The 14909-nt window shown below is 40.3% G+C and overlaps 1 protein-coding gene across 5 annotated transcripts in view; it reads left to right on the forward strand.

Annotated features, from left to right (window-relative positions):
- Window positions 1–5621, forward strand: part of ZNF711 (zinc finger protein 711) — a 60572-nt gene extending 54951 nt beyond the window's left edge. For 4 of the 5 annotated variants that reach the window (XM_014527373.2, XM_014527378.2, XM_025195313.1 and 1 more), the window contains 3 exons: window positions 1473–1520; window positions 2126–2269; window positions 2801–5621. In XM_014527373.2, coding sequence (XP_014382859.1) covers window positions 1473–1520; window positions 2126–2269; window positions 2801–3978 — 1370 coding nt within the window. In that variant the 3' untranslated portion in view covers window positions 3979–5621. The remainder of the gene's footprint in view (window positions 1–1472; window positions 1521–2125; window positions 2270–2800) is intronic. The other variant, XM_014527374.2, reaches the window with a different exon arrangement.
- The last annotated feature ends 9288 nt before the right edge of the window (window positions 5622–14909 follow it).

Below are 14909 nucleotides of genomic sequence, written 5' to 3' on the forward strand. Positions count from 1 at the left end.
GGAAAACATAGTACACAGCAGCTAATTAACTCAATAGCTGAAGTTTCTGATGACAAAATTTTGCTTCTTTGGGGGTGTTTGTTTTAGATTAGCATTGGGCTCTCTAACACTGGTCGGCAGCCAGTCTAGGAGTGGAGCCCCAATAGATGGACAAATGAATAATCTCCTTTGCTCCAGCAGCTCCTGTCACCAAGTTGGTTGCAAATGTACCGGCACCTGCCTTTCCTTTGTTTTAAATCAGCAAGGCTGGTGGGGTGGAGGGATGGGCATGCTGGTGTGTGGGCAGCTCAGAGTCTCCATATACACTGCCCAGGCTTTTGCACCCTGGAGAGGTCACTCCAGTTTCAGTTTATCTTTCAAGCAGGGATTACGTTCAGCAAGCTGATGTCTCACTTGGCATGATTCTATTGTCCCACAAGACAGATAGATGCTATTAAGTAAGTTATCATTACAAATAAGGTACTAAGTAGATACTGGGGTTGAAGAGTTCCTGTGCACTTAAGCAGTGTATTATTATTTGGATCAAAACAAGCTGCCCAGGAGATACTTAGGCAGGGTATTGAGAGGATTAAGGATTGACCTGTATGGTCTCCTGAGGGCCAATCCACATTGTTTGTCAAGACAAAAGTAGATCGTCCATTATACAAAGTGTAAGATTCAGCTAAGATGAACTGAGCACAGAATAAATTAAAGCTCATTCCACTAATCCTCAAGCAGCTGCTTTACCCTGCCTTGCTAGTACCCTTTACCAGAGGTATGTAAATCTATGGTTTAGAGTTCTAAATACATGTCCCGCTCTCTGTGTGTGGACGCATGTACATTTGGAGCCCTTTTCAAAGGGGAACATTTCAGAAGAGCAGCAGCTGTTACCTTCTTATTGTTACATGTGAATGAGCTGAGAATGATTCAAATGTAGCAAAACATGCTTCAGCTTTTAACACTGCCTCCCATTCTGTTGCTTGGTTCATGTGTTCAGATCATGTGCTCTTTAGTTAGTAGGTTGATTCTGCAAATCCTGTTCAAGTAGGGATGCTGGGTGTTGGTCCTGATGAATTGAATCTGAATGTATATACTCAAAGCATGGTTATTAACCCCACTGTGTTTGTGGTACGTCAAGATGTGCTGTCCATGTAGGCTTCATCATCTACCTCTACTGCTTCTAGTTGGATTCTTTACTGATATTGGTAAAGGAACTAAGTTAAGGATGTGGCCACATTTTGCATTTCATGCCTGTGGCTGTGGCAGGCAGGAGGGTGGCACAAGTGTACTCCAATATACTTAGCTATTCAAAAAGATTCTGATTTTTTTTTTAATTTCTGGCGCTCATACATGCATTTATGGGTGGAGTCTGTGGACAAAACATCTTGAACTGCACTTATTGTAGATATAGTGATTATTCTTTTCTAGCTAAATAGCTTTGAAAATCTGATACCATTTCTGTTTGTGAATTAGTAAAATATTATTTTCTACAGGAGATGAAAGACGGCTGCCAAGGAGGTATGAAGATGGACAAGCAACAGGTAAGGATGTTAAATTACAGTTGGTACAAGAGCACAGACTACTTTGCTATTGTCCATCTTTGGAAATGCAGAAATTTGTATTTCAAGTTTTTCAGTTGATGTTTAAGTCACATCTCTTGACTTAAATGAACATTTTCTACTTAGTAGTTGTCATAATAAGTTGAATGCTTACCAAACGTGTTTATGATGCATATGGGGAAAGGTGCCATGTTCATGGTACTCATTTAGAAATTAAAACAGTCCTAAATGTAGTAAAGGCATTCAGAAATGCACTTTGCTGCTATTTTTTAGTACAGTTCTGTAACAAGGGAAGAGAAAATAAGTCTGAAAGGGTGAAGGAAAGTACCAACATAATCGGCTGAAATGAATGGACTGATGTAAAAAACAAAGTCCAAAACAAATCAGAATGGTTAAATGATGGTATGCTAAATCTCTTACGAGAACCAAGTCAAATATTAACCTTTTAAAATATAAGCTTGCCCATTCCTTTATATAGGAAACACTTTTACATTTAAATTTTAAAAAATCATTTGCTGTTACTCGTCCAGTCACCTCAGTCCAAGAAGAAACTCATGGCTTTTATTGTTTCTTATTTTTAATTTCAGGAAATAACTTGGATGCAAGGTTAGAAAACAAAAATGGTAATGCAACACAGTACCTGCAGATCTGTGATAGCATTAGCACAAATAGAGTGCTTAAACAAAAAATCAAGAGAAGGAGGAGGGGAGAAGCCAGGCAGTTTCAAACAGGTAAAATATCCTTAATTGATTATTTTATTTGTTTAACATGAAGAAACATTTAATTCTTAATAGTGGCAGAATTCTTATCCATAGCTTATTTTACTGTTGATCTGCAGATTTCTGCTTGGGACACAGTGCTGGCATTACCAATTTTGTAGCTAGCAGATTGCATTAAAAACAACCAAGAATATTCTACTTTCCTATGTATGTGAGCAATTCCTGAATATAAATGGAGGAGATAGCCTTAAGAATGGGGGAGAGAGAGTTTAGACAGTCTCTCTGTTCATTTATGGTCCATACTCTAAAAATGTCACCAATCCTAACGCCTTTATGATAGCATTAAATTATCAATTTTCTCCAAAATACATGCATTGTAAATGTTTTTAGTTTGGTTGTTTTAAAACTGCTAAACTATTTACTTTCTGCATAATGTTTTAACTATGTGATCTAGAACAGTGCTTCACTGATATCAAGCTGTTTTTTTCTTTCATTAATTGTTCTGTTTTCTTCATAATTTTTTTCTTTTTGTTTTGAAAACAGCTGTTATAATAGGTCCTGATGGACAGCCTTTAACAGTTTATCCATGTCACATATGTGGAAAAAAATTTAAATCCAGAGGATTCTTGAAAAGGCATATGAAGAACCATCCAGATCATATGATTAAGAAGAAATATCAGTGTACAGACTGTGACTTTACAACTAACAAGAAAGTTAGTTTCCACAATCATCTGGAAAGCCATAAACTCATAAACAAAGTTGACAAATCCCATGAGTTTACAGAATATACAAGAAGATACAGAGAGGCCAGCCCATTGAGCTCTAATAAATTAATATTGAGGGACAAGGAGCCTAAGATACACAAGTGCAAATATTGTGACTATGAGACTGCAGAGCAGGGATTGCTCAACAGACATCTGCTAGCAGTTCACAGCAAGAACTTCCCCCATGTTTGTGTTGAGTGTGGGAAAGGATTCCGTCATCCCTCTGAGCTTAAAAAGCATATGAGGACCCACACAGGGGAAAAGCCATATCAGTGTCAGCACTGTGTCTTCCGATGTGCTGATCAGTCCAATCTGAAAACACACATCAAAACTAAACATGGGACAGACTTACCATTCAAGTGTGAGCACTGTCCCCAGGCATTTGCAGATGAAAAAGAACTTCAGGAGCACACAGAGTTGTTTCAAGGACATAAGACTCATCAGTGCCCACATTGTGACCATAAGAGTACAAACTCAAGTGACTTGAAACGGCACATTATTTCAGTTCACACAAAGGACTTTCCCCATAAATGTGAGGTGTGTGAAAAAGGCTTTCATCGTCCATCTGAGCTCAAAAAACATAGTGAAACCCACAAAGGTAAAAAGATACATCAGTGTAGACACTGTGACTTTAAAACTTCAGATCCTTTTGTACTTAGTGGGCATATCCTCTCAGTTCACACCAAGGACCTCCCTTTTAAATGCAAAAGGTGCAAAAGAGGATTTAGGCAGCAAATTGAACTTAAGAAGCACATGAAGACCCACAGTGGAAGAAAAGTTTATCAGTGCCAGTATTGTGAATATAGCACCACGGATGCATCGGGCTTCAAGCGACATGTAATATCAATACACACAAAAGACTATCCACACAGGTGTGAATACTGCAAAAAGGGATTCCGTAGACCATCAGAAAAAAATCAACATATAATGAGGCACCACAAAGAGGCCATAATGTAATATATCATCTTGAGAAGGAAGAAATTTAAAAACTGATATGCTAATTGGGGAAAAAAATCTCATGAACTGTTTCTCCTGGTTTCAAAGCTTGATATTAAATCATAACTTTACATTCTTTGTATTAAAAGTCTTAAAAGTATTAGGGTTGACAGGGGATCTCATAGCCCTATGATTGTTGCTTATCAGAACCTAAAGAGCACTATAGAATGCAGAAGGGTGGATGAATGTCTGAAAGGTTACAGGATGGTTGCAGAATGTCTTCTATTTACTAGTATTATATGTTAAGCTGTAGAAGACAAAATGAAGATGATTGTGTTACCTACCCTTTTTGTCAATAACAGCATTTGTCTCCAACATGCAAACAATTCAGACTGGTGGGATTATTACAAACTGTTTGCTAAGGCAACCAAGTCTAACTTATGCATTTTTGAAAAGAAAAAAATATAAATCAATCACATGGTCATAATGTTTTTAAATTGTGCCTGGGAATTGTATTCCAGATTTGGTCAATTTGGGGGTTTTGTCCCATTTTTTAACATTTCATTGGGGAACCTTTTTGTTTCCTTCATTAGTTTAGGTTCAATGAGTAATTTTTTAAAACAATTTTCAGAGCTGCTAACCTATTTTATTGCAGGATAAGATGTTTAAAATATAGCATTATGTTATGAGCTCAAAGGTGGTGTTCTGGTGCTAGGGATAAAGATGTATATGTATATAATTTCCCTTTTTTTATCTGAAACTGCAGTTGAATGTTGTTGAGTATGGCACATATGACAAAATTAACCTTGAATCTGATTTTATTTTTAAGGAAAATGGATGCAGCTGACAGTGTTGAGACAACACCTTTTTTTCTTGCTATTTCACAATCTTCTCTAAGAAAAAAAAGTATTCAAATTCAAAGAACAGAATAGTTTTCTTGAATTAAAAGACAAAATATTTAGAGGTTATTTAAGGCAGTGTTCATCACAGGTATGGCTGTTATAGTCCTACCTGCTAATATAAAGTTTTCAGTATAGACATTAAATTGCACCTTTTAATCAATTCTTTAAAAAAAAATCTATACCATACTATAAACATGCATTTTCAATCTGTAAGAAAGTATATATGCAGTATTTAACCAGAAAAATATGCTGCCACTAGAGTTTGGAGGTGGATCTTCAGTTTACAGTGTATACATTTAAAATATGCATCCCTTTAAACAATGCTTTGTGTTAGCATGCTGCAAATCAAATGGCGCTTAATATAACAAGCTGGTCTAGGGCTATTTAATGAAAAACCTGTTCATAAATGTTATGCATATAATGTGTACTTTTTTTACTTTTTTTAGTTGCTTCATGTTTGCACACCGCTGTTCACATGATAAATTGTAACTTTACTTCATGCTATATTGTGGCTTTGTGTTTCAGATAATGTTCATATTGTTTTTGCACCAGATGAGAATCAGTTCCTTGAGAATAAATTTTTTTTATATTTCTAAACTTCAGAAAGTTAAATTGGGAAATCTCTTAGAAAAATACGTGTTTTATGTGGCTGTAAAAAATGATGTACACGCTGTAAAATAAGATTGTCACTGTTATGTGGGATTATTATTTCTAAATGTGTTACTCATCGTAATGAGCATACAATAAAACGCATCTCTTGCACTCCCAAGGGTAATTTTTTTTGAGTTTTTCTCATTTAGGTTGATTCTAGGAATGTATTCACTGAAAGTCTGTTAGTATTCTAATTTTGATTATTATCATTTTTTACGTGACGTAATCATTTGGTCTTTAATAAACTAATTAGTTTAGAAGCATGTTTTTCAGAAAAATATTGCTTTTTGTTTTTCAGTTTATTTACTCTGTTGTACTAGTACTAATAATTTTCAGTAAATTTAATTCAGGGTATTTACTAAAACTCTTGAAATATGAATATTGGTATTTTTTAATCTCCTTGTTGAATTATGCCAAACATATTTTTACATGAATTTAATGGAAAGACAAGTCGGTTGATGTTTTTTAAGTGCTTAACAGTTGGGATTTAGAACACAATTTTTCTTGTTTGAATTGAATTTTTATATCAGACCACTAGAAAAATATAAACTATAATCAGATATATAAAACTAGTTTATTTTAATCAGACTTTATGTTGTGGGAAAGTTAAAAAAAAACAAACCCTGAAATAATTATATTCTGCAAATATCTTAATGGAAATTTTTTTCAAAAATGCTTCCCATTGGCTTGTTGCAAATTCATTGTACCCTGTGTACTTGTTACTGGTAGGAAAAAATGAGGCCTTGTGGATCGATTCATTCATTGGGGAGGGGGGTTCCCTATTTAAACCAATTCCTTCTCATAGCCAGTTGCCAAGGCAAGAAACAATACCATTCCACAGATCATTTGGATTAATATTTTACTTAATTGAAAATGTTAATGTTTGTTTATGAAAAATATGCAGAATTCATAGACAAAGTATAGACTTCCCCTTTTAAGGAGAATGAAAATTTAAGATTGCAACTAATTTGCCACTCTTCAGACAGTCCCCTCCAACAAATGGACAAAGGCGGAACAATTAGATATTTTAATAGTACAGTGAATAATTATAATAAATTAGTCCCCTAGCAGACTTATCTATCTATCTATCTATCTATCACATGATTGACTGTAATATGATACATATTCAACCAATGTATCATGCAAGAAAAATGGCAAACTAGCTACTAAGATGTTCCACGTACTTGTTACTGGTAGGGAAAAATGAGGCCTTGTGGATCCATTCATTGGGGAGGGGGGTTACCTATTTAAACCAATTCCTTCTCAGAGCCAGTTGCCAAGGCAAGAAACAATACCATTCCACAGATAATTTGGATGCTCCCCAATGCTAGGTTTCTTGAGCCTGGCAGCTGTGCAAAGTGTTTTGAGGAATTTTATCCCAGATCCTCAAAATCACACCTGCTGCCATGGCAGGATATGTAATTCTGAGATCCAGGATAAATTCCTTAGATTGTTTTTCTTGATTTAAATCAACATTTGCCAAGAGTTTCAAATGACACTTTACAGCAGTGGTCTCCAACCTTTTTAAGTTGGAGATCACCTTTGGCATTTAAAAGCAACCCAAGATCTATTGTGCACCACTGCCACCCCCTTTTTCCCCTCTTCCCCAGCAGGTAAGTCTGTGGGGAGGGAAGTGGGGGCAGATCAAGGCAGAGGGAGAAAAAATTATTTGGGGGTACGCCTCCGTAGCAGGTAAATTCCACGTGGCCGGGGTCCCATTCAATTTACCCCTATTCCTGCCTCTCAATCTAGCCCCCGCCCTTCCCCACAGACTGACCTGCTGGGCTGGGGCGCACACATGTATACACGTGAGCACTCAGCCCCCCACCCCAGCCTCGGATCAACTCCAAGAAGCTCCATGATCTACCACTGGTGACTACTGTTTTACAGAGAGATTTAATCTTGTGCCACCAACCTTTGCTAAAATGCTACATCTAGAATATTAGGGCTAAAAAATGGAAATAAAAGGGTTTAATCTTTTCAGTGGATGCCAGTACCTGTATTTTGCATATAACCCTTAAGTGGCCTGAAATTCTTGATTTCAGAGTTGACATAAGTATACAGAAAAGGTATTAGAAGCAATTGATAGTAGTTTTGGGGCTCCGATCCTGTACATTTGGACTATTGACAGTAAATGTGTTGGGCTCTACAAGTGAGTGAAATTATTAATTGCAGTTTTAAATTCTTCAACTTGTAAAGCATTTTACTGAAATAGGGTTTTTTGTAATTTAGTGACATCTACAGAATATGTGATGTGTGCTACCAGAATATTTTTCTGTAGCAATTAGATTTATAATTGTAATTTGCTTCTTGTGAATAACGCGCCTTTCTCAAGATTGTTTTGAAAGCTCGTGTGCCATACCAGCATGTATTCCTGATAATTCTGTTTGTGCTGTATACATATATTGTGTTTGGGAGGAGTGGGGGTGGTAAGAGACAAAAAAATAAAAACATCTCTTTGAAAGTTAGAGAAATACCCATATGCTTAAGCAAGACTGTTCATATACAGGTGAAACACACTCCTTTACATTTTCAAAGCTATTGTATAGCTGTGATCCTGGTATGGAAAAGGAAGCAGTTTGAGAAGCTGGTTTGGACTTTGATTCCATTCTTTTAAGAGAGGTGCAGAGGTTCTCAGTTTTGTTGGGTCTGTCAATGCTCCTAGCTATTGGGGTAGAATTGGTGCTAAGAAATATTTTCTTATATCTTTAGCTATCCAGGTGATTGAACCTTCCTTTGTGGTGAGGCTGTGGCCATTGCCTAGTTGTTATCTTGCCAGCTTCCTGAGCCAAAGGTCACGAGCTGAAGATCCCTATGTGACAAACAGATGATTGATTATGCTGATAAAACTTCCAGCTTCTTGAGCACCCAAAATGCCACAATTGTCTGCTAACGTCAGTTTTCCAAACTTATCTGAATGATCAGTAGTATCCAGTAAAAAGTATTTCTTAAGTAATTGGAATACAGGATAGTTTTATCATTAAACAAAGCCAAGAAGTCCCGTGGCTTCCCAGTTTCCACCCTCTCTTGGGTCCTCATAAATTATGGAATTGGATGCCTCCCATTGTATTTTCTCACATGCTACATGATCCAGAATAAAACGTACACCTTGTTTTTGAAAAACAGAAAAGAAAAAAACTCTCCTCCCTGTAGTAACAGGGTGTTTATACATGTGCTGCGGGGTGTGGGGGGAGAGGGAGGCACTCCGAGAGCTGCTTTAATTAAAGTGTCCAGAGCATTATGTGTATCAGCGTCCCCGCGCTGTTAAATGGTGGCAAGGGCACTTTAACTAAAGCTTATCAAACAAGCCTTAGTTAAAGTGCCCCTGCTGCCATTTTTCAGCACAGGGATGCTGATGCACCTGACACTGGAGTCTGCTGGAGCGCAATAATTACCACACTCCAGCAGACACAATTAACTGAGTCTGTTCTGATGCGCTGTAATTACAGCACGTTGGAGCAGCCTCAGTGTACATGTATTATGTGTACAGGAGCAGCAACTAGGGAGCCAAGCCTGCTCATTGTATTGTGCCCCATGAATCACTGCAGATTTTTTTTACTGTATTACATTATCCAAATCAATTTGTCCCATCGTGGTAACCAAGGCATCTTTTGGTGGTGTTTTCTCATTAATTTTTTGACAGGTTTTGGTTCCCTGATTAAGTCATTGCTGTTTTAACTTGTTTGGGAGCTATGTGGGCTGGTATCCAGTTGCTCCCCACTCCTTAGCTATACCAGTCACATTTATAATCCTATTCTGTGTAAGAGTTCAGGGGCATCTTCCTCATTTACTGTGGAAGTACTGAAAGCTGGTAGTCCTTATTTGGTTTGAATCTGCTTTTCTTACTGTCTGTTTTTTACTTCACACAGTCTATGATTCCTCTACTTGTAGTGGGCTTAAGTAGGGAACTGCTGAGGTCGGATATTAGTATTGCCCGCACCAGATACCTGGATCTGTTCCTAGTGGGGGAAAAAATCAAGCCTCAACCCCAAAGCTTCATCCATGCTTTACCTCAAAACCCCCCACCAAATTATAGGGAAATGTGCAACCAGCCTACCATATAGTAGCTGTCTTTGTTGGAGCACCACTTCTGTTACCTGGATTACAAACAAACTTTGGTAGTTTAACTACTGACAGGGGTCAAGAAACTTTTATTTCTTGTACTCCAAAGCACAAAAATAACCACTTACCTCAAAGTCTGTCTAGCTACCCATGGCAGCACAACATAGATCCTTATTACAGATCAGTGGTTCTCAACCAGGGTGGGTGAGATCCTTTCAAGGGTTTCATGCCACTGGCGCCAGATGAAACCAACCTGAGTATCTCTGTTTCCCAGAGGTACATGTGGAGCCAGATCTAGTCCCTAGCTCCTGCCTGCATCAATTAAGAGCATCTCCATCTATCCCAGCTGCTCCTGGTCCAGTTCTGTGCATGCTTTCTGGAAAGAGGTGTGCAGGGCTGTTTCACCTGGTAGAGGAGGTGGTGATGTAGCCTGGAGATATAAACTATTATTGCTGCAGTCTCCATGGTGCTGGCTGGGCAGACACCCATGTGCCAGGGTTGGAGACCAAAATGGGGTTCCCTTTCTGGTATGTCTTGGAGTGGCAAAGCAGAGCAATCGAGGAGCTCTGTGGACAATAACAGCAGCAGCAGCCAATGCAGGTAGTGAGTGATGGGTCTAAGAGACATCTCTCCCACCCCAGAGCATCAGCCTCTGTTGCTACACCCACCAGATTGATACAGCACTCACAGGGATATCTGAGAAGCCACTGCCAGCAATGCACCTACCAAGGCCTGGCTGGAAGGGGAGGGGAAGCAGGGGGCTGTGATTGCAGATAAGGGGATTTGTGCATGCTAAGGGAACCTTGTGTGTCTGGAGAAGCAGGGTTCGGTGTGCCCATACCACAGGAAGGCTGCTCATGTATCTATGTATGTATGCATGCAAGAGAAGGGGATCATGTGTGTCAGTGAATGCAGGGAGGGAGGACTGTAATAAATCAGCTTTTTAAATTGTGGGGAGAAGGGGGTTACAGAGGGTGCCTAGAGTCTAAAAAGCTTGAGAACCACTTGGCCATTATTTACTCACAGCTGAGACCAAGGCTGGCAACAGCCCCTTGTTTCGTGAAGCAGGAGAGGAAGCTCACTGCTAGATTACTCTTCTTGCTTCGCACAACATGGGGTGGAAGGTGGCAAGGTACTTCCATTGTGGGTCCTCAAATGAAAAAGGCCCCATACTTGCAGGAGCCCCTGTGGGGCTGGCAGTTAATCTAGCTTTAGCTGTTTGTCTCGCTCATCCCTGGTAATGGGAGGAGCACACGATGGGGGTGGCCTGAGCCTGGTCAGAGCAACAGGATGGATTCTGGAGGTTGAGGGGGCACATTTACTGCCTAAACATGTTAATTCTTACCCTGAGCACCTTTAACTCCCCACTACTTGCCTCCAAATAATAGGTAAAGTGAACCACCTTGCCTGTTACCTAACAACAAGCTAGGCCCAGGCCCCAAAAATGGAGCCTGGCGTTTTGCTTTTGTCCTTAGAGTCTGACAGAACATCTTGGACATCCAGCTACTCCACCGTGTTTGTCTGCACTGCCAAGCATCCAAATTCTTAATATACGGGAGGGTGCTGATATGCTACTAGAATACGTAATTACAAGATGCTGCTCTTAAATCTCTGAATGGCAGTGTTTGCAGCTAGTACAATAGAGAGAGAGGTTTACATATTAATTCTACTACATTTTTCTTATTTTTAAAAGTAAGATTTAACATATTTTTAAATCTAGTCCCACTAATTTAGGATATTTATACTGATGGGCTGATTACAGGGTTTAGATGGAATATGTAATATTCAAAAATAGTTATTTCTGCCATAAGGAATTCTAGTAAAAAGGCAAGGAGTGTATGCATGCAAACGAACAATTTCTCATATAAATCATGTCCCTAAAATAATTACATTTCTATTATTTAGGAGTTGAAAGAACCATTTAATAGATAATAGCACAAAACTCCACCCTTCTAAACCTCATGAGTAAACAAAGTTAGAAGAAAAAAAGCAAATGTGCTCTAAAGTGCCATCTGCTGCTACAACTAAGTTATTTATGTATGTACTTATTAACTCGCAGCATAAAGTTGAAAACCTGAAGGAAAAATTAATAGTGATCAATACTTGATTTTCAGTATGTGCATTGGCTGGTGTTGCAGGGGTGTAGGTTGTAGCCATGTTGGTCTAAGGACATAGGCAGACAAGGTTCTTTGGGTGAATTTGATCTTTTATTAGACCAACCCAAATAGTTGGAGAATAGTTTATTAAGCAAGCTTTCGGGTTCAAAAACCCTTCGTCAGGCTAAGGAAGTTTCAGCAGTTGGTGTGTGCTCTTCCTGGATGGAATGGCTGGTGTTGGCTGCCTAGGAGAAAACTGGAGAAAAAAAAAAGGTTCATATCATATGGGCAACAAGATTTTGCTGCTCTATATGCCATGAAGTTCTACTATTGATTTTTTTTCTGCAGGAAAAAAATCCAACTGCATTTGTCATGGACTAACAGAAAGTGGATTTTGTATAACAAATAGAAGACTTCAGGGAGGCTGCTATGTTCTAGTTGAAATCACTAAGTATCCTATAGGTGCATGACACCATAGCAACTGGTCAATTATGCCATCCTTTTATTCTTATGCTACCTTTTACACAATTATTTTACATATTTTTCTTCCTTATCTTTATTTAGGTTGCATACTCTATGCTAACTGTCTTATCTTTTTCTATTTGTACATTTTATTTTATTATTTATTTGCGGAATGCTAACTGGAAGTCTTAGGGCACTACCTAATTTTAAATACTTACGTTCCCCATTTTATTTTCAGGCAAAAAAGATGGAGAGAATACTAGAACTGTGAGGTGGGTGAGGAGTAGGCTAAAGGGAAGTCTTCCCTGTGCTGTACTGAAAGGGTAATTAATCCAGATGGAGAGACATTTCTAGCTTTTTCCTTGAGGATTGTGTTAGAGGGACTCCTGTTTAATATTTGCATAAGTGCTTTTCATGCAAGAACCTTGTGTCCTGAAATTTGGTGCTGACGTTCACTATTGCCAGCACCAAGAAGGTCAGGTAGTGTAGGACTAGTAACGAGAACTGTTGCTATAAGCTCAGGGCTGATCAGTTGGAAGCACCAGAGCAGAAAGCTCCGGGTGTAAAAGGCAGGTGCCAGATGCCTAAGAGCGTTCCATGTGGTGCATTTGTGAAATGGGCTGATGTGATTTTAAGCTGTACCAGGCAAAGTGTTTTTAGTAGAGACATGGATGTGTTAGTACCATTATACCTGACACGGGGAACCTTCATTTAGATCAGTGTGTACTGTTGGTCACCCAGATAAAAGCTACATTTACCGGGTTAGGGGCACAGAGGAGGACTCTAGGGATGCTGTGGTAAATGGACAAAAAAACTCATTTATGAGAGGCTAGTGAAAGAGTTTAGGTGGTTCATCCTATCTAAACCTCTCAGATTGTAATGGATAAAGTGGGTAACTCAGCCATGCAGGAAGGATTCAGCCTTTCCTCAAAGCATTGTCATTTTTAAACAGGAATGCTTCCAGCATCACATTTCAGCTAGACCAGGGGCACGCAACCTCTGACCTGCAGGCCAAAGGCATCCCTCAGAGCCATGGGGTTCCCCATGGGTTGGGAAACGTGGCAGTGGGGGAGTGGTAGCAGTCAATACAGCCACCCTCCCCTACTGCCAAATCCACAAAGCACAAGCCTTGTGGTAGGTTGGAGCCAGACCCAGCCCCACTTCCCTCCACAGGGTTGGGTTGGGGACCAAGCCTCTTCCCCACTTCCCTTCCCTGGCCCCACATGGCTGGGCTGGAGCCAAGCCACATCCCCTTTCCCCCAACTCTGTCAGGCAGGGTTGAAGCTGCATCAAGCCCCCTTTCCCTGCCTCTCCCTGCTCCCCTCAGCACTCCGGGTGGTGTCAGGTTGGGGCTGGGCTGCCCCTTGGCCTCTGGATAAGGCTCCACTGTACCCACCCTGGGTGCCAGATTAGGACCTCCAGCAGGATCCAGTTCGTAGATGGACTGGGCACTGCCTATTCACTCCCTGCACCCCTCAGGCAAAAAGGTCGAGCACCACTGGATTAGACAGTTACAAGACCTGCCCCGTAACCCTGCCCTGCTTTCAGTTGCCTGCAAATGTCAGTGGTGTGTTTCCTGCACCACTGGAGCAAGGACTAGCATTTTCATAGATTCATAGACATTAGGGCTGGAAGGGACCTTGGGAGATCGTTGAGTCCAGGCCCCTGCCCCAGGGGCAGGAAGTCAGCAGGGATCATAGGATCCCAGCAAGATAAACATCCAAATGTCTCTCGAAGGTGTGCAAAATAGGTGCTTGAACCACCTCTGGTGGCAGTCTGTTCCAGGCCTTGGGGGCTTGGACAGGAAAGAAATTCTTCCTTATGTCCAGCCTGAAACAGTCATGGAGGAGTTTGTGACCATTCAACCTTGTCATTCCTTGGGGCGCTCTGGTGAACAGATGTTCCCCCAGATCCTGATGGTCACCTCTGATAAACTTATAGGTGGCCATCAGATCACCCCAAGCCTGCGCTTTTCCAGGCTAAAGAGTCCCATGGCTCTCAGTCTGTCGTCGTAAGGTCTGTTTTCCTGACCTCTGATCATGTGTGTGGCTCTTCTCTGGACTCTCTCAAGCTTCTCCACATCCTTTTTGAATTGTGGAGCCCAAAACTGGACGCAGTACTCCAGCTGTGGCCCCACCAAGGCCGAGTACAGTGGGAGAATGACGTCCCAGGATTTGCTTGAGAAGCATCTATGAATGCAAGCCAGCATTTTGCTTGCTTTACTAGCTGCAGTATCACATTGAAGGCTCATGTTCATCTTGTGGTCAATCATGAACCCCAAGTCCCTTTCACCTGTAGTGCTAGCCAGTGTAGCACTGCCGAGCCTATAAGTCTTCTGCAGATATTTTTTTTGGTGTTAAACACTATCAGGTTCTTGTCTGCCCATTCCCTGAGCTTGTCAAGGTCAGCCTGGATCACCCTCATGGCCTCAGGTGTGGACGCTTTACCCCAGAGTTTGGTGTCATCAGCAAATTTGGCCAGTCTGTTTCTGATACCAATGTCCACATCGTTAATGAAGATGTTGAATAGTATAGGTCCAAAAACAGAGCCTTGAGGGACCCCACTGAACATTTGAACAGATCTAAATATTTCATTCCAGGGCTTCAGGACAAAATGGCTGGCTGGTGGTGCAATTTATACCCCTCCCTCAGCTTTGTTTTTTAGCCCAACCAGTTTAAGGGAAACATGTATAAACAGTACCAGTTTTAAAGGAGCACAGAAGAGCAGAAGGGTATAATGTTATGTAGTGGGGTGTTACCAGATTTGCCCATTACTTTGG

The sequence above is a fragment of the Alligator sinensis genome, unplaced genomic scaffold (assembly GCF_000455745.1).
Source record: "Alligator sinensis unplaced genomic scaffold, ASM45574v1 scaffold640_1, whole genome shotgun sequence".
NCBI classification, from domain to species: Eukaryota; Metazoa; Chordata; order Crocodylia; family Alligatoridae; genus Alligator; species Alligator sinensis.